The 19,269-nt window shown below is 44.9% G+C and overlaps 1 protein-coding gene across 1 annotated transcript; it reads right to left on the bottom strand.

Moving 5' to 3' along the window:
- Positions 1–1,272: 1,272 nt before the first annotated feature.
- Positions 1,273–17,402, bottom strand: cplx3b (complexin 3b). Its single transcript, XM_034185737.1, has 3 exons — positions 17,092–17,402; positions 1,738–1,825; positions 1,273–1,579 (listed from the first exon to the last, which is right to left on the bottom strand). The coding sequence occupies exons 1-3, from the start codon at positions 17,247–17,249 to the stop codon at positions 1,355–1,357; spliced, it is 471 nt and encodes a 156-aa protein (XP_034041628.1). The 5' UTR covers positions 17,250–17,402; the 3' UTR covers positions 1,273–1,354.
- Positions 17,403–19,269: the final 1,867 nt, after the last annotated feature.

Genomic DNA, 19,269 nt, shown 5'->3' with positions numbered 1-19,269 from the left:
GATGGAACATTCCATCTTTAACCGAATAACATTCTCACCATTGCACTCATAAACATTCATTATTTGTATAACAGTATATTTGCTATTGTGTGAGTTGCAGATGAGGAGGGTTGGGGGGGGGGGGGGGGCACTGGAATAAGGAGAGCAGGCAAACATTTCTCAGAGGAGGAGCATCTGTGGCAGAAATAATCTCAGTGGAAGGAGCCACAGAATAAATCACAATAAAAAAGCAGTAGTGTGTGTTCAATATGACAGTCAGTAAGCTGAACAGACGGCTGAACTGTCTGACAGAGTGGCCGTATGTATTTTTCCCGGTTTGTACTGAGAACCCCAAATTTTTCTACTTTGTATTTGCATTTGCTTCTGTTTAAGACAAAAACACAGTATTGACACATACTGTGCGTGCTCAAACAATTAGTGCATGAGCCCGCAGGCAATTTTGACCTAGTTGGGTCTACCTACGGTGAATAAACAACACTTCCAATCCAGCCTGAGTATACCATGGCTTGCAGAAAAATGTTTAACTTTACCAGCGTGGCAGCTAAAGATTACACAGTGGTCAAATTTTAAAAATGCTTCCATCATGTTGAAAAGGATACGACATTATTAGTCTGACCATCATGATTACAAAAAGGTATACTTTTGACTATCTATGCCTGAAGGTTGGGGAGTTATGATCAAATGCACAGGGGTCAAAAACTAAAGTTGCTTCAATTTTGGTAACAAGTGACGTAATTTGTTAGTTGAGCTCCTAGGATTAAAAAACAGAATAGTTTTGACTGTTTTGAATGCTTGGTCTCTAAAATGACAACAATGTCAACATCTATTGGGTTCTGGTAAATATGTTAGCACATACCGTGATAACAGATGGCACAAACTATTCCTCTTTTAAATCATATGAACTCGACCATAAATTTGCAGCACATTTTATTTTTTAAAAATCCTGCATCCTTTTTCACATTTTGCTGTTTTCAGATTTTTTTCTAGCCCCATAATTTCAAACGTGTCAGTCATGTGTAGTCCAAACAGTTCCTTTTTGTAATCCTTATGATCAGACACATAATCTCGTGTACTGTTCCTCATTATGTGAGAATCTGTAAATTTTGATCCCTGCGCAGGCCTTCATTGACCCACACCTGCTTATAGCTACTACTTTGGAAAGGTTATTGCACATTTTTATGGATGTCACCATGCCCTCAAACTGGATTGTAGATACTGTTTTCACCTTTGGTGGCACAGAAAACCTGCCTGGTCCACTGCACAAGAATATTTCTGCCTCCAGAATACTTTTTGCTCAAAATAAATAAGTATTTGTATAATGATACTGTCATCCAGGGAGATGAAGTCACCCAGATCACATGAGACTGCAGTTCTCCGTCTGCTTTTTGAGGTCTTCCAGTGTAGCCTGGGCTTTATCTTTCAGCTGATCGATGTCCACATTCTGGATGTTGGACAACTGGCCCAGCACTGACTGCTTGTGCGCTTCCTCCTGGTTGTCCTCGGCGATCATCTTGGCCAGCTCTGTGGGTAACACCACGTCCTCCCCTGCCTGCTGGATCTGGGTCTCATCCATCTCATTCTGAAGTGGAAACGCACGACGAGATAAAAACATCAGGTCAGCATTCCATTATAGCTCATGCAAACTTGTATCTTAAATAATAACAAAGGTGTGTCGATTACGCCATGATGATTTGAGACTTTGTGTGTATTGTCTTCTGCGATTTTTTGTTGGCATACCTTTGGCAGCCTGTACTTCTCCCGGAAATGAGTTCTAACTGTAGCTCTCTCGGCTTTCTTCTGGGCGAAGTGGGCCTCTCGTTCTTGTCTGTGGGAAAGAAATAAATAGTTTTATTAATATAGTGCTTTCCAACAAATGTTTCAAAGAGCTCTGTTGGGAACGTGTAGTGACATGGACCCACAACAAGGGGCGTAAATGAACGGTCAATAGATGAGCCAAAAGGTAACAATTTAATGTTGTGAATGTGCACAATGAAATACAGACAATCACAGAATTTGATATCAGTCAATATACAGAGGTGACGTGTGGGCAGGCTCGAGGATAGAAGACGTCTGTCCAGAGAAGAGTCGGGTCCCACACGATTTCCACTGCCAGCGGATCTGAAGTACGCCGGAGTCGCCAAGTCCTGACTCCCCAGGTGGCCACCGTCTCCAGCTGTCAGATCTGGTACTGCTGGCAGGAGGCAGAAAAACAGTTAAGGGTGAGTGTGTGAAAACACACCCAGTAAACAGTCAGCAATATGAGTCTCTCCTTTGTCGGGTGGGAACAAACACCTCCACCTCTGAACACCAGAAAACAGTTTGTGTCAGGTTAACCTTCTACTTGTTGCAGTTCAGAGTGAGGAGTGAAAATCGTTCACTCCTCGGCCATCCACGAACTCCAGCCTCCAGCTGACAGTAGTGGGTTAAACACCTGCAAACAGTTCACAACAGGAGAAAGCAAGCAACGTGCGTTGGCACAACAACGGCTGAGAATTTACCTATAGGGTAGACGATATCTCGGCAGCGAGGTGGAGTTGCTGCCCGGCTTTTATGGTGATGGTGGTTTGTGGTTGATGAGTGACAGCTGGTGATGAAGTGGTGATGACTGACAGCTGTCACTCCCGGCTGCTCCTGCGAGGTGGCTGCGCCCTCTCGTGCCTGAAGCCCGCACTTCAGGCAGGGCACCCTCTGGTGGTGGGTCAGCAGTACCTCCTCTTCAGCAGCCCACACAACAGGACCCCCCCCTCAATGGGCACCTCCTGGCGCACGACCAGGCTTGTCCGGATGACAGGCGTAGAAGTCGGCCAGGAGGGCCGGATCCAGGATGAAGCTCCTCTTCACCCAGGAGCGCTCTTTGGGTCCATAACCCTCCCAGTCCACCAGATACTGGAACCCCCGGCCCCGTCGACGAACGTCCAAGAACCTGCGCACCGTCCATGCAGGCTCTCCGTCGATGATCCGGGCAGGAGGCGGCGCCGGTCCGGGGGTGCAGAGTGGTGAGGTATGGTAGGGCTTGATGCGGGACACGTGGAATACTGGATGAATCCGCAGTGAAGCAGGAAGTTGCAGCTTCACTGCGGACGGACTGAGGACTTTGAGGATTTTGTAGGGTCCAATGAAACGGTCCTTGAGTTTTTGTGATTCCACGTGGAGTGGGATGTCCTTTGTAGACAACCAAACCTCCTGCCCGGGCTGGTATGCAGGGGCCGGGGAACGCCGGTGGTCCGCATGGGACTTGGCCTTCGTCCGGGCTTTGAGCAGGGCAGAGCGGGCAGTGCGCCACACCCGACGGCACCTCCTCAAGTGGGCCTGGACCGAGGGCACGCCGACCTCTCCCTCCGTGAGCGGAAATAATGGGGGCTGGTACCCCAAACATACCTCAAACAGGGAGAGCGTACTCGATCCAGGCCAGATGGTTGCTCCAGGCCGTCGGGTGCGCGGAGGTCACGCAGTGGATGGCCTGCTCCAGCTCTTGGTTCGCCCGCTCTGCCTGTCCGTTCGTCTGGGGATGGCACCCGGACGAGAGGCTTACTGTGGCCCCCAGTTCCCCACAGAAACTCCTCCAGACTTGCGAGAAAAACTGGGGACCACGGTCGGAGACGATGTCTTAAGGAATCCCATGCAGACGTACAACATGGTGGACCAGGAGGTCTGCTGTCTCCTGGGCCGTTGGGAGCTTTGGGAGGGCAACGAAGTGGGCCGCCTTGGAGAACTGGTCCACTATCGTCAGGATGGTAGTGATGGTTTCTGGTGGATCTGACAGCTCGGTTTTGACTTCCTCTTCGTGTACCCGGGGCAAGGCGTCAGATCGTTGATTCTTGGTCCCGGGGCGGTAGGTGATCTGGATGTCAAAATGCCCGAAGAACAATGACCAGCGGGCTTGCCTTGGGTTCAGACGCTTGGCGGTCCGGATGTACTCCAGGTTCCGATGGTCCGTGAAAACTGTAAAAGGTACCTCAGCTCCCTCCAACAGGTGTCTCCACTCCTCAAGAGCCTCTTTCACCGCTAGGAGCTCCCGATTGCCGACATCATAGTTCCTTTCTGCCGGGGTCAACCTGCGGGAGAAATAGGCACAGGGGTGGAGGACCTTATCGGACTCCCTGCTCTGGGACAGCACGGCTCCTATCCCTGAGTCAGAGGCATCCACTTCAACTATAAACTGGCAGCTAGGATCGGGCTGCACCAGAACTGGTGCAGTCGAAAACCGGCCTTTCAACTCCCTAAACGTGGCCTCGCACCGATCCGACCAGGTGAAGGGGACCTTAGAGGAGGTCAGGACTGTCAGGGGACTAACCACCTGACTGTAGCCCTTAATAAACCTCCTGTAAAAATTTGCAAAGCCAAGAAACTGTTGCAGCTTCCTACGGCTTGTTGGTTGGGGCCAATCTCTCACCGCCACAACCTTGGCTGGATCAGCGGCGACGGAGTTGGAGGAGATTATGAACCCCAGGAAGGACAATGAAGTGCGGTGGAACTCGCACTTCTCGCCCTTCACAAACAGCCGGTTCTCCAACAACCGCTGCAGGACCTGACGTACATGCTTAACATGAGTCTCAGGATCCAGGGAAAAGATGAGGATATCGTCCAGGTATACGAAGACCAATCGGTGCAGGAAGTCCCGCAAGATGTCGTTTACCAAGGCTTGGAACGTCGCGGGGCCATTAGTGAGGCCGAACGGCATGACCAGGTATTCAAAGTGACCTAACGGAGTGTTAAATGCCGTCTTCCATTCATCTCTCTTCCGGATCCGAACCAGGTGATAAGCATTCCTAAGATCCAGTTTGGTGAAAATCTTGGCTCCATGCAGGGGCGTGAACACTGAATCCAACAGGGGCAACGGGTATCGATTGCGAACCGTGATCTCATTCAGCCCTCTGTAGTCAATGCATGGACGGAGTCCGCCGTCTTTCTTGCCCACAAAAAAGAAACCAGCACCCATTGGGGAGGTGGAGTTTCGGATCAACCCGGCAGCTAACGAGTCCAGGATGTAGGTTACCATTGATTTGCGCTCTGGACGCGAGAGGTTGTACAGCCTGCTAGACGGGTACTCAACACCCGGGATCAAATCAATGGCGCAATCATATGGATGGTGCGGGGGGAGAGTGAGTGCCAGATCTTTGCTGAAGACGTCAGCAAGATCATGGTACTCCTCAGGCACCGTCGTCAGATTGGGGGGGACTTTAACCTCCTTGTTAGCAGTCAAACCGGGGGGAACTGAGGATCCCAAACACTCCCGGTGGCAGGTTTCGATCTACTGAGCCACAACCCCAGACGGCCAATCAATCCGGGGATTGTGTTTTATCATGCACGAGAAGCCCAAGATTACGTTGGAGGTAGAAGGTGTCACGTAAAACTCGATCTCCTGCCGATGATTTCCAGACACTACCAGAGTTACAGGTAGTGTCTTGTGTGTGATTAAAGGAAGAAGGGTGCCATCTAGTGCCCATACCTTCAGTGGTGAAGGAAGCACCACTAGAGGGAGCCCTACCTCCTTTGCCCATCTGCTGTCCAGCAGATTCCCTTCTGACCCCGTGTCCACCAGTGCTGGGGCCTGAAGGGTTAGATCCCCACTTAGGATCGTGACTGGGAGCCGTGCAGAAATGCGTGTGTGTCCCACGTGAATGTTATGACTCACCCTTAGCCCAGTCTCTAAAGGCGAGTGTTGTCGTTTTGGCCGTTTGGGGCACTTTTTCTGTATGTGCTCTCTTGAGCTGCAGAGAAAACACTCCCCGCGGGCCAGCCTCCTCATTCTGTCAACTGATCTCATTTTGGCCCTGCTCGTTTCTCTAGCAACGTCAGCAGGGGGAGCTGTTGCCACACGGAGCGCTGAGGCTGTGGAGCGTGGGGAGGGCGGAACCTTTTCGGACCTGGAAGGGAGAGGGACGGCGCGTGCCCGGCCACGTCCTTCGTCTCGCTCCCGATGGCGTTCTTCTAACTGGTTGTCTAATCGTATAACCAGGTCGATAAGCCCGTCTAAATCCCGCGGCTCATCCTTAGCCACCAGATGCTCCTTTAGGACCAGAGACAGTCCGTTTACAAAGGCGGCGCGGAGTGCAACAGTATTCCAGCCGGCTCTCGCAGCCGCGATGCGGAAGTCGACTGCATACTCGGCTGCACTCCGACGCCCCTGTCTCATAGACAGCAGCACCGTTGAAGCGGTCTCGCCTCTATGAGGGTGATCGAACACCAGTCTGAACTCCCTCACAAACTCAGTATATACCGTTAGGAGCCATGAATTTTGCTCCCAAAGCGCCGTAGCCCAGGTGCGTGACTCACCTCGAAGCAAATTAATCACATAAGCTACCTGGCTTGAGTCCGATGCGTACATAACGGGACGCTGTGCAAAGACGAGCGAACACTGCATCAAAAAGTCTGCGCACGTCTCTAACCAACCTCCGTACGGTTCCGTGGGACTTATGTATGCTTCAGGGGACGGTGGGGGGGGTTCATCGGACGACCAGTGGAATATCTATATTTGGCACCAGGACAGCAGGAGGAGGAGCTGCAGCCGCACCCTGTGCGCGCACTTCCACCTCCGCGGCGAGAGCCTCCATCCTGCGATCGAGTATTTTGCTCTGCTCGGTCAGTAAGTCCATCCGAGCAGTGAAGGCAGTTAAGATGTGCTGCAACTCATCTAACACACCTTCTGCTGGCGCCTGTGCACCCTGCTCTTCCATTGGATGTTCAACGGATGGTTGACGCCCCTCGGAATCCATGACATTGGCCGAGATATCCTGTTGAGAAAGTGTAGTGACACGGACCCACAACAGGGGGCGTAAATGAACGGTCAATAGATGAGCCAAAAGGTAACAATTTAATGTTGTGAATGTGCACAACGAAATACAGACAATCACAGAATTTGATATCAGTCAATATACAGAGGAGACGTGTGGGCAGGCTCGAGGATAGAAGACCTCTGTCCAGAGAAGAGTCGGGTCCCACACGATTTCCACTGCCAGCGGATCTGAAGTACGCTGGAGTCGCCAAGTCCTGAGTCCCCAGGTGGCCACCATCTCCAGTTGTCAGATCTGGTACTGCTGGCAGGAGGCAGAAAAACAGTTAAGGGTGAGTGTGTGAAAACACACCCAATAAACAGTCAGCAATATGAGTCTCTCCTTTGTCAGGTGGGAACAAACACCTCCACCTCTGAACACCAGAAAACAGTTTGTGTCGGGTTAACCTTCTACTTGTTGCAGTTCGGAGTGAGGAGTGAAATTCGTTCACTCCTCGGCCATCCACGAACCCCAGCCTCCAGCTGACAGTAGTGGGTTAAACACCTGCAAACAGTTCACAACAGGAGAAAGCAAGCAACGTGCGTCGGCACAACAACGGCTGAGAATTTACCTATAGGGTAGACGATATCTCGGCAGCGAGGTGGAGTTGCTGCCTGGCTTTTATGGTGATGGTGGTTTGTGGTTGATGAGTGACAGCTGGTGATGAGGTGATGATGACTGACAGCTGTCACTCCCGGCTGCTCCTGCGAGGTGGCTGCGCCCTCTCGTGCTTGAAGCCCGCACTTCAGGCAGGGCGCCCTCTGGTGGTGGGCCAGCAGTACCTCCTCTTCAGCGGCCCACACAAGAAGCTCCACAACATCAAAGACATTAAAGTAGTACATGAATGGCCGTCAGAGAGTGGAACATCTGTGCCATATGTTTGAAACCAAGCCATGGAAATGATTTCTTTATGATTCATTCATTTACAGTTGTATGCAGAAGTTTTGGCACCTCTGATAATATTCATGATTTTCCTTTATAAATCATTGGTTGTCTGGATCAGAAATTTCAGTTAAATATATCATATAGCAGACGAACACACTGATATTTGAGAAGTGAAATGAAGTTTCTAGTATTTACAGAAAGTATGCAATAATTATCGAAACAAAATCAGGCAGGTGCATAAATTTGGGCACCCTTCCCATTTTATTGATTTGAATACATTTAGCACTATTGGAATTATTGGAACACCTTGGGATTATTGGAACACAAAATTGATTTGGTAAGCTCATTGACCCTTGACCTCCTTACACAGGTGAATCCAATTATGAGAGGGTATTTAAGGTCGCCATTTGCAAATGTTTCTCCTCTTTGCATCTCTTCTAATGAATGGCAACATGGGAGCCTCTAAACAACTCTCAAATGACCAGAAAACAAAGATTGTTCAACAACATGGATACAAAAAGCTATCTCAGAGATTTCAGCTGTCAGTTTACACTGTGAGAAACATAGTGAGGAAATGGAAGACTGCAGGCACAGTACTAGTTAAGGCCCGAAGTGGCAGGCCAAGAAAATCTCAGATAAGTTGAAGCGAAGGATGGTGAGAACAGTCATAGTCAACCCACAGACCTGCTCAAAGACCTACAACATGATCTTGCTGCAGATAGTGTCTCTGTGCATCGTTCAACTATACAGCGCACTTTGCACAAAAGATGCTGTAATGCAGAAGAAGCCTTTTCTGCATACACGCCACAAACAGTCGCTTGAAGTATGCTAAAGCACATTTGGACAAGCCAGCTTCATTTTGGAATAAGGTGCTGTGGACTGATAAACTAAAATTGAGTTATTTGGACATATCAAGGGGCAGTATGCATGGCTAAAAAAGAACACAGCATTCCAAGAAAAACACTCGCTACCTACAGTAATATTTGGAGGTGGTTCCATCATGCTGTGGGGCTGTGTGGCCAGTGCAGGTACTGTTGAGGGTCACATGGATTCCAGTCAATATCGGCAGATTCTTGAGAACAATGTTCATGAATCAGTGACAAAGTTGCGCCGGGGCTGGATCTTTCAACAACACAACAACCCTAAACACTGTTCAAAATCTACTAAGGCATTTCATGCAGAGGAACAAGTACAATGTTCTGGAATGGCCATCTCAGTCCCCAGACCTGAATATTATTGAAAATCTGTGGTGTGATTTTAAGCGGGCTGTCCATGCTCAGAAACCAACAAACCTGACTGAACTGGAGATGTTTTGTAAAGAAGAATGGTCCAAAATAACTTCAACCAGAATCCAGACTCTCATTGGAAGCTATAGGAAGTGTTTAGAAGCTGTTATTTCTGCAGTAGGAGGATCTACTAACTACTGATGTATTTTTTCTGTTGGGGTGCCCAAATGACCGCCAGGCTGTCTTTGTGATTCATTGAGACCATAATTTTTTTTTTTTTTTTCTGGCCTTGACATTTGGTCAATTCTGTCCAAAACTGAACCACTTCATCAGTCAAATATCAAACTATTCCATCCCTTACTGACTCCAAGCTGTTTGACTTTAAGAGTTACACTCTTGAATTTCAAGGCCAATCAAGGTCATGTGACCAATAGAAAGGTGATATGTAAATTATATTAGTGTGTGGTGATTAGTTATTTATAGCACTTATTGATGTGACCTTGTGAATTTCTTTCTTTCTTTTCATCATCATAGTTTAATTTGGCGCAGTCCTGCGCTCTGAGCACTCCTGACTCCTGTCAGATCACAGCGGTGAGTCGGTCCTGATTAGTATCCTTAGAACACCAGGAGCTGTGCATCAGGATGGGCATGAGCTGTAAAACTTGTGCCAAATCCAATGGACCCTGAATAACTGGAGGACACTCGGATTAATTATATTTTTATTTCTTGTAGTCATCACAAATTCATACTGAATTGTCAGTGTTTCTATCCTGGTTTTACTCTTTCAAAATATTGCTTGTTTTTGTGGGATCACTTTATAAACGTTTTGAGGTTTTAAGTCTCATCATTAGGGCTGCCACGATCAGTGCACCAGTCACGATTACATTGACTGTCAAAATAGTTAATAACTGACGTCATAGTTTATTTTATTTATGTTTTTTTCTGTCAAACTGCTGCTGTATCTTCCGTTGCCTTTCTGTCCTTGATGCACATGTGCAGTAGTGGTAATCCAGGTTGGCCGTGATCTCACTGGAAAAGTACGCCCAAACAATATCATGGCTAGCTGGCAACGAAGCTCAAAAGTTAGCATTTTAACCAAATTAAGAGAAAACCTGCAATGGAAAATATGCAAAGCAGAACTTGTCTTCCATGGCAGTAGAACGGCGATACTGAAGCATCTGAGGAGGAAACACATTGTGGCTGATTTTGACAAAGTGAGAATCATCTGCATAAGCTAACTGGCTAGTTAGCCGCTAACATTAATATCTACTCAGCTGTAAACATTAACATGAACAATGACGAATTCATTAGCCTTAGCCACATATGTGTTTGCTGTAACGTTTATAACAGCGATGTTATGTTTGAAAATGAAATGTGATAATGCTAATGTTTTATAACGCTTCGTTACAGTGCTAAAAATATGTTCCTCTTCAATGGATGACTTTGTTTCCAAGTAAAAGTTGAATGAACTGCCATCTTAATTTTCTTTATTTTTAGTTAGCACATACCTTAAACACTTCAAGCTTGAAGCAATGATGGTTATATAAGAGCAGCTGCATGCTGGTGGATTAATCAGCAATTTAAGTATGATTAGCAACGAATCGCAAAAATAATCAGTGACTAGTCGATTATCAAAAATTTGTGGCAGCCCTACTCATCATCTCACAGCACAATTTTTCTTACTTTTTCCCTTGTTTGTTTAATTTAAATAATAAAACATTCAATGAATTATCTTTTATTACCGTGCCTTCAGTCTATTCTTTACTTTTTTAAGGTAGTGTACAATACATTTAATATCTGAAGTCTGTTCTTTCATCCTCCAGTAGGGGGCAGGCTACAGGACTGTCTGTCATCCAAATATACACGTCTGTATAGCTACACTTTCCATCATAATTGCTTTGAAAAAAATTGTTCCCATGTTCAATTTGCAGAACACACATGAGTCTGAGTCAACAATACCAATAACATCTGACCTGATGCTTAATATAGCGTGAAGACGGTGATAAAGGAGCACATTTCCTTGCAGTCAGTGAGAAAATATTCCCACAGACACGAATAATCTTTAAAGAAAGCTCCAGTGACAGAGGTTACACTGAACGCCTGCAACTATCTCATCAGCAGCGTGATGTGAAGCTGTCGCAGGAGCACATTGTGTTTTGCATAGTGTGCAAAGCGTTTGTGGTCAGAGTGCGAGGGGAAGGTCATGTTATCTGAAAACAGAGCGTTTGTAATGCTGTCCGCGTGAGCTCACTTTGTATTAACATGACACCAAACCAGGCTTTGTGCCGTTTCCTCTGAAGGGCATCAGAGGGCCCAAACTGTCACAGCGGCCCCGTGCCGAGCGATAAAACGCTCCCTCTCCTCCGATCTTATTCAGTGATACATGCTTATGTTTAGCACCTCTGACAAATAACTCGCTTCCACTGAAGGTCACATTATGATGGCGTCCCATTATGGAGAACATCCGACAATGTAGAAGTCAGTGTCTAAATTCGATATTCATCCGGCCATATGAGCTCCTGTGGAGGCCCCGTGTAATGCTGAGACATTTTAGAGAAAAGTGTTCTTCATTTACCAGCGAGAAACTCTTATGGAACATCCGTTTGGTCTCTTCAAATTGCAAGCAACTGGAAAACACTGGATTCTCTTAAAGGCGTTATATTTATTATCTTGTTCAGTTTTTGAGGCACGGCCTTCCCACTTTTGTTCTATTAATAAAAAAAAACAAAAAAAAACAAAACTGGGTTCTAATTGATCAACTGTTCATATACAACCCCTGGCAATAATTATGGAATTACCGGCTTCGGAGGATGTTCATTCAGTTGTTTAATTTTGTAGAAAAAAAGCAGATCACAGACATGACACAAAACTAAAGTCATTTCAAATGGCAACTTTCTGGCTTTAAGAAACACTGTAAGAAATCAGGAAAAATAATTGTGGCAGTCAGTAACGGTTACTTTTTTAGACCAAGCAGAGGAAAAAAATATGGAATCACTCAATTCTGAGGAATAAATTATGGAATCACCCTGTAAATTTTCATCCCCAAAACTAACACCTGCATCAAATCAGATCTGCTTGTTAGTCTGCATCTAAAAAGGAGTGATCACACCTTGGAGAGCTGTTGCACCAAGTGGACTGACATGACTCATGGCTCCAACACGAGAGATGTCAATTGAACAAAGGAGAGGATTATCAAACTCTTAAAAGAGGGTAAATCATCACGCAATGTTGCAAAAGATGTTGGTGTTCACAGTCAGCTGTGTCTAAACTCTGGACCAAATACAAACAACATGGGAAGGTTGTTAAGGCAAACATACTGGTAGACCAAGGAAGACATCAAAGTGTCAAGACAGAAAACTTAAGCAATATGTCTCAAAAATCGAAAATGCACAACAAAACAAATGAGGAACGAATGGGAGGAAACTGGAGTCAACGTCTGTGACCGAACTGTAAGAAAACCGCCTAAAGGAAATGGGATTTACATACAGAAAAGCTAAATGAAAGCCATCATTAACACCCTAAACAGAAAAAAACAAGGTTACAATGGGCTAAGGAAAAGCAATCGTGGACTGTGGATGACTGGATGAAAGTCGTATTCAGTGATGAATCTCGAATCTGCATTGGGCAAGGTGATGATGCTGGAACTTTTGTTTGGTGCCGTTCCAATGAGATTTATAAAGATGACGTCTGAAGAGAACATGTACATTTTCCACAGTCATTGATGATATGGGGCTGCATGTCAGGTAAAGGCACTGGGGAGATGGCTGTCATTACATTATCAATAAATGCACAAGTTTACGTTGATATTTTGGACACTTTTCTTATCCCATCAATTGAAAGGATGTTGGGGATGATGAAATCATTTTTCAAGATGATAATGCATCTTGCCATAGAGCAAAAACTGTGAAAACATTCCTTGCAAAAAGACACATAGGGTCAATGTCATGGCCTGCAAATAGTCCGGATCTTCATCCAATTGAAAATCTTTGGTGGAAGTTGAAGAAAATGGTCCATGACAAGGCTCCAACCTGCAAAGCTGATCTGGCAACAGCAATCAGCGAAAGCTGGAGCCAGACTGATGAAGAATACTGTTTGTCACTCATTAAGTCCATGCCTCAGAGACTGCAAGCTGTTATAAAAACCAGAGGTGGTGCAACAAAATACTAGTGATGTGTTGGAGCGTTCTTTTGTTTTTCATGATTCCATAATTTTTTTCCTTCAAAATTGAGTGATTCCATATTTTTTTTCCCTCTGCTTGGTCTAAAAAAAGTAACCGTTACTGACTGCCACAATTTTTTTTTTTCCTGATTTCTTATAGTGTTTCTTAAAGCCAGAAAGTTGCCATTTGAAATGACTTTAGTTTTGTGTCATATCTGTGATCTGCTTTTTTCTACAAAATTAAACAACTGAATGAACATCCTCCGAGGTCAGTGATTCCATAATTTTTGCCAGGGGTTGTACAGAGATTTGTGTATAAACAGTGCGTATGAACATTTTAAGCAATGTGTGGAATTTGTCAAATTAGGAATGTCTGACCCTGTGTATACACAGCATCTAGTGGTAGAACTGTGAAACTGCAACTGGAAAGCATTGCTGGTGCCACAGCACACAACCTCTTCCACACAACTTCATTTCCTCAAATTAATAAGTACACAATTAGTAATTATGTGGAGTTAAAAACAGACACGTAGCTTCACTGCTGTCGAATCCTACAAAAGACGCATGTGTGAACTAAACAGCAGCTTCTCACCTCAGCAACAAGGACTTGGATAATCTCGTGCCACTACCAGGCATGAAAAAAATCATTTCCCTCCTGCAATTTTCATATTAAAAAAGGGCCGACTTACTGATGTGCGTATGACCAGCATCAGTCTGTCTGATGAATACAGATTTTTTGTTGCTAAATTTTGTTCGTACGACAGCATTTAGGACCTTTTCTATGCACAGTTCAGGAGCAATAGGGGATTAAAGGCCTTGCCCAAGGGCGCTTAGTGATTTTCCAGTCAAGCGGGGATTTGAACCCATGAGCTTCTGGACTCAAGCCCAACACCTTAACCACCAGGGTATCACCTCCCCTCCCAGACATCTTTCTTTTGTTCCCTACATTTACTGATTAATGATCTAATTTTATTTATTATTATTATTTTACATTAAATTCACATCTGTTTGATTGTTACCTGGATGATGCAAACACAAATAAAGTGATTTTTAATATCAAGGAGGAGCCCATTAGGTCATGGTCCAATCAGACTTGGTGTTCATGTTCATAGGTCAGCCCTGATAATCAAATATAAGAGATCAAGATCAAAGATTATCAGTCAGGCATCAACGTTGAATCAACAGTTCGACGGTCACTGATCAGCATCAAAGGTCAGGATCACAGATGAGTGACCAGGATAAAAGATCAGCAGCCATGATCAAAGTCTGGTGTTCAGGTTCAAGGGTCAGCGATCCGTATCAAAGGACAGGATCCATGATGAGTGACCAGGATAAAAGATCATCAGCCATGATCAAAGTTTGGTGTTCAGGTTCAAGGGTCAGTGATCCGTATCAAAGGTCAGGATCAATGATGAGTGACCAGGATAAAAGATCAGCAGCCATGATCAAAGTATGGTGTTCAGGTTCAAGGGTCAGCGATCAGTATCAAGGTTCAGTAGGAAAGATCATTTGTCAGAATTGGAGACCATGATCGCAGGTCAACAACCAGAATCAGGATCAAAGGTTAACCATTAGGATCAAAGGCTATCATTCAGGCTCAAGTATCAGCAGCCATCATCAAAGGGCAATCAATATCAAAGGTCAAGAGAGTGATAATAGGTTAGAAACCAGAAACAAAGGTCAGTTGGGATCAAAGATCAGGAACATGATCAAAGATGAGTGACCAGGGTCAAAGGTGAGCAGTTGGGATGAAAGATGGTGTTGAGGTTCAAGGGTCAGAGATCAGGATCAAAGATTAGGATCACGGGACAACACTCACGAAGTAGAGGGATCAGGATCAAACATCACCAATCAAGATACTCATAAAAGATCAGGAACATGTTCAAAGTCAAGTGATCAGGATATCAGGATGATTAAAAATGAGCTGGAGTGATCAGGAACAAATGTCAGCAAAAGGATCAAAGATCCATGTTCACCTTCAATGATTAGGGATTGGTAGCAAAGTCAGGGCCAACGTTGAGTGGTCAGAATCCAAGATCATGATCACAGGTCAGCAACCAGAAAGAAAAGTGAGTGACCAGGATCAAAGGTCAGCAATCAAGTTCAAAGTTGAATGATGGTGAACAAAATCTCTTGGGTCAGGTGTGGTCCTCAAGAGCAGGCCAAGAATTAGAATTTAGCTTTGACTTAAATGAAAGTGGACTGTGGGGCCCAGGCAGATGAATACACTTTACTTAGTGCCCTTTTAGTTCCTGTTCCATTCGTTTTTGTGGAATAATCTGCTTGCTGAGATAAAAAATTTGAACTCTTAAAATTTTTGAGATTCACATTTCAGACACATTTCCCCTTCATTACATAAAATAACTAACAAATGGCACATTCAGATATTTAATTTGTGGCCATACACATATTGCTATAAAATATAATGAATAAACTGTAATGTCCCAATGTTTTATGTATCCTTTATGACTGTGTTTATAAACTGTTTTTTTTTTTTTTTGCTTTGTGTTTCAGCTGTCCTTTGCTGTGATAAGACACCTTGTTGCGTATTTGGAACGCCCTTTACAAATAAAATGAATATTACCCTGCATTCTGGTGAAGTAGTGAAGCTGGGTATTGTAGCTGTATTGTATTGTAATCAGTCCTGAGTGTGTTTCTCTGTCTGTGAACAAGATAACTAAAAAACAGCAAGATGTATTTTCACCAAACATGGTGGGAATGTTCCTTTGGCAGATATCTCGAGGTGATTATGTTTTGGAGAGGATAGGACAAAGGTGTGAAAAACATATTTTACGCTATAACTCCACAATCAAAAGGGCTAGTGGGCTGATCTCACATTTATACTGATCTGAAAAATATTTGTGATTGATTGGTTACATGATATACAATTGATTGGTTACATGAACTATACATATCTAATCCAGTGTGCAGAGTTCACAGGGTTTGCATCAGCCCTTTGATGACTTTCATTAATTATTTTACATAATCTGTTTGACCTGCTGCTTGCTGTGTTTTATGTTTGAGGTTCCCCCAATTTTGTACAGTTCTATCACTGTACAGAAGATCTCCACCTCTAAGCAAAAATCTGACCTGAAACGACTTATTTTAGACTTGTGTGACATATATAGCCAAAGTCCATATCTGGATTCAGAGCTGCCCTACGAGTCACGCCCAACGGTGTGCTCTGTGGGACAAGGACACACACACACTGTGGAAGAACGAAGTGGACGCCAACTCTCCACAGGGAAAGATCACAGAAAACAGCAACTCTTTTCCATTTAAAGTGACAGGGACTCAAATAAGTTAATTCTTTAAAGATGGATTGGAACAGAGGTATTTTGGTTACAAATATTCATTTTAACACATCTGATGACGTATATTAACTACTATATATATGAATTACATGACCCCTTTAATGTCATCCTGCATGACCAGGAGTGAACTCTTAATACGGGACATGAATGTGTGCTGTGAGGGGAAACATCACTCTAATCAATAGTGAGTTGCTGCCTGCTGGCTGAACTCTGCTTTCCAAATGACCTTGTTGCACATCATCATAAACATCAAAGACAAAGAAATTATGGAAAGAACTCTCATTTGCAAGTGAACACAAACAGCCGGAATCAGTCAGAAATAAGATCACGCGAAGTTGTCTACTTTATTGTTATTAATTTATTTGTTTAAGACTGCTACAAATACTTATAAATTGGTCTCGTGCGCCATAAATCTACTTTAAGAATGACGTCTGCGTAAAGACCGCGTAAATTGGATTAATCTGATTTGAGGTGTGGTCAGCCTCACGCACGGTAACAGGAAGATTTTGGAAGATATTTGTGTGGGATTTAAAGCAGAGCAGGAGGCACAGAGCTCCCGGGGCAAGAGGAGCAGCTGCGCGCGGAGCGCTCCTTTTACTGCACTGATGCGTAAAAGCGCGCTCGGTGCACGCGGAGCTCCCTGGTTTTTAACTCTCATCGTGCTTTGTAAGTGTGCCACACTTCCACCGCGTTTTGGTCACAGTTTCCACAATCACGAGTCATGCGTGGCCTTACTTTTCCTCCTCTAACTGTTGCTGATACTGCTCGAATTCCTCTTGAGTCATCCCCTGCGCGGCGGCTTCGGACTTCTCTCCTTCGGATTTTTCTTCCGTCAGTCCGCCTGTCAGGTTCTTCAGCTGTCCTCCCACCACGTGTTTCACCATGAAAGCCATGGCCGCGCCGTGCACGGTCCTTCGGTTGAAGTTGAGAGCTTTGGTGCGCTCCTGGAGAGAGCGTTCGCGGTGGATGGAAATCCGCCGTTTGACGCTTAAAGCGGACGGACGCACGGAGGTGTCACGCGCGCAGGCACGACAGGGAAGGGAAAGCAGAAAAAAAATTATTGGGAGGAAATAATTGCACGAGATGGGAGACGAGCGGACACTTTCAGAACCCTGGACAGCTCCGCGCCGTGACGAGCCGCGCAGTTATGAGTCAACAAGTTTGGCGTGGAAGTCCACCAATCCGCGTCCACCGCACCCTCTGCCTCTGCCCAATCACACCCCGCGATCCTCCGTCTGATTATAACTCACGAAGGACTCGGACAGGACCCCCTGAGGTGCCAAACGCACGTGACGAGCTTGTGTGTCTCGTGGCGGGTTTGATGCCCTTCTGTGTTGTCTGAACAGTGTGCGTGCCTAAAAATTAGTCCGTCTCTCTGCAATCAGTTTTCACAGGCGGTTCTTGGAGGAGCATGATGTGGCTGCAACCCCCCCCCCCCCCACCATCCTTGTCAAAGAATTTCAGCAGCTCTACCAAAACCCCACCACCAAAAAACTGTCACCTGCCATTCAGAATCCATCAGTTTGTTCTCCTCCACCATCATTCTCCTGATCCTCGAGATTCCAACTACTGCACATTTTTCATTTCTCCCTGCTCTAACAGCACACCAAGAGCCAAATCAGGTGCTATGGAGACTGGGGGCATGATAAGACCGAATCAGAGCAGTGATTCCCAATCCTGGTCCTTGGGACCCTGAGTGCTGCACATTTTCCATGTGTCCCTGATCTGCTCAGACCAGATCAGCTCAGTCAGCCGTGTTGGATTGTTGAGCCAGCTGTCGAGTTCAGACCAGTAACATAACACATTCATTTTTTTCATCATTACATTTATTTTGGGATGGTTCTGTTTTTGCTTCAGTCCAGGATGCAGACAGATTGAAGGTGAGCAGCCTCTTTTCCTGCTGTTTGTTTTAGTTGTGCAGGTTTTCTGTTGTTCAGCGTGGAGCTTTTTCAGAATTTTACAAATTTGCATTTACTTTCTGTCAGAATGGTAGTTGCTGTGTTTATTATGCTGCTGTTGTTAGTTCTGTTTGTGGGTTATATGTGTGCATGAGGAGCATGCATGTAATACACACTAGATTTAAAGTTACAGTATGTAGTATCTATATATTAAAGCCAAGTGGCCTCTGTGTACATGTGTGCATGCATGAATATGGCTTTGATCACGGACAAACTGGGGAGAGCTGACATTTGCTGTTTGGTATGCTTATGTATTTTGGGTCAAAGATGAACGCCACAAAAACAGGAAGTTGATAGGACTAATATTTTTGGAGAAATTAGGGATATTACCCAACAACACTGAACAAATGATGTTGATAATTACATTCTGGACTCACATGCCATTATCAAATCATTATAAAAACTTTGCATAATTTATTACCACCCTTGAAAAATGTCAGCTACCTATTTTTAAACACTACCCAATCTACAGCCTGTGGATCCCCACGGGCAACATGCTATCTTAGGGTGTTTATTAGCATAAATGGAACATAGCATTCATAACATTCTGTTCATAAGTATATAATTACCTGCAACAATAAACCAGTATGTTTTCATCAGCTTAGAGTGAACCTTTGATATATATACATGGAAGTGCGCCCCCTCATGGTGGTTGCCCATCATGTTGATATAGCAGCCCAAAAGGGACATATTTACTTGGTCTTTTGTATTTTGCAGAGGGGCCAAGCCTGCAGAAAAAAGAAGAATCAGTGGCTGCTCCCCTATACACTGTCTAATGCAGGTTAACAAGTTTGAGCACCATCATTTTTGCAAAATGGAACATGCGCCGGTGCCACATGTCATCATCACAGTTTTGGATGGATGGATGTATAGCTTTATTATCATTGTCATTACAACAATGAGATCTCCACAGTCACATTCCACAGACAGCAATTAATCCACAATTATTACTTGT

This window comes from Thalassophryne amazonica, chromosome 2 (genome assembly GCF_902500255.1).
Source record: "Thalassophryne amazonica chromosome 2, fThaAma1.1, whole genome shotgun sequence".
Lineage (NCBI taxonomy): Eukaryota > Metazoa > Chordata > Actinopteri > Batrachoidiformes > Batrachoididae > Thalassophryne > Thalassophryne amazonica.
The sequence above is the reverse complement of the archived record's forward strand: the minus strand, read 5'-3'. Positions and strand labels throughout refer to the sequence as shown.

Coding starts and splice junctions, on each gene's coding strand:
- cplx3b (XM_034185737.1), bottom strand. CDS start 17,249: ATGGCTTTCATGGTGAAACACGTGGTGGGAGGACAGCTGAAGAACCTG. Junction 1,826..17,091: donor CAACAGTTAGAGGAGGAAAA/GTAAGGCCACGC, acceptor TCTTTCCCACAG/ACAAGAACGAGAGGCCCACT. Junction 1,580..1,737: donor AGAAGTACAGGCTGCCAAAG/GTATGCCAACAA, acceptor TTTCCACTTCAG/AATGAGATGGATGAGACCCA.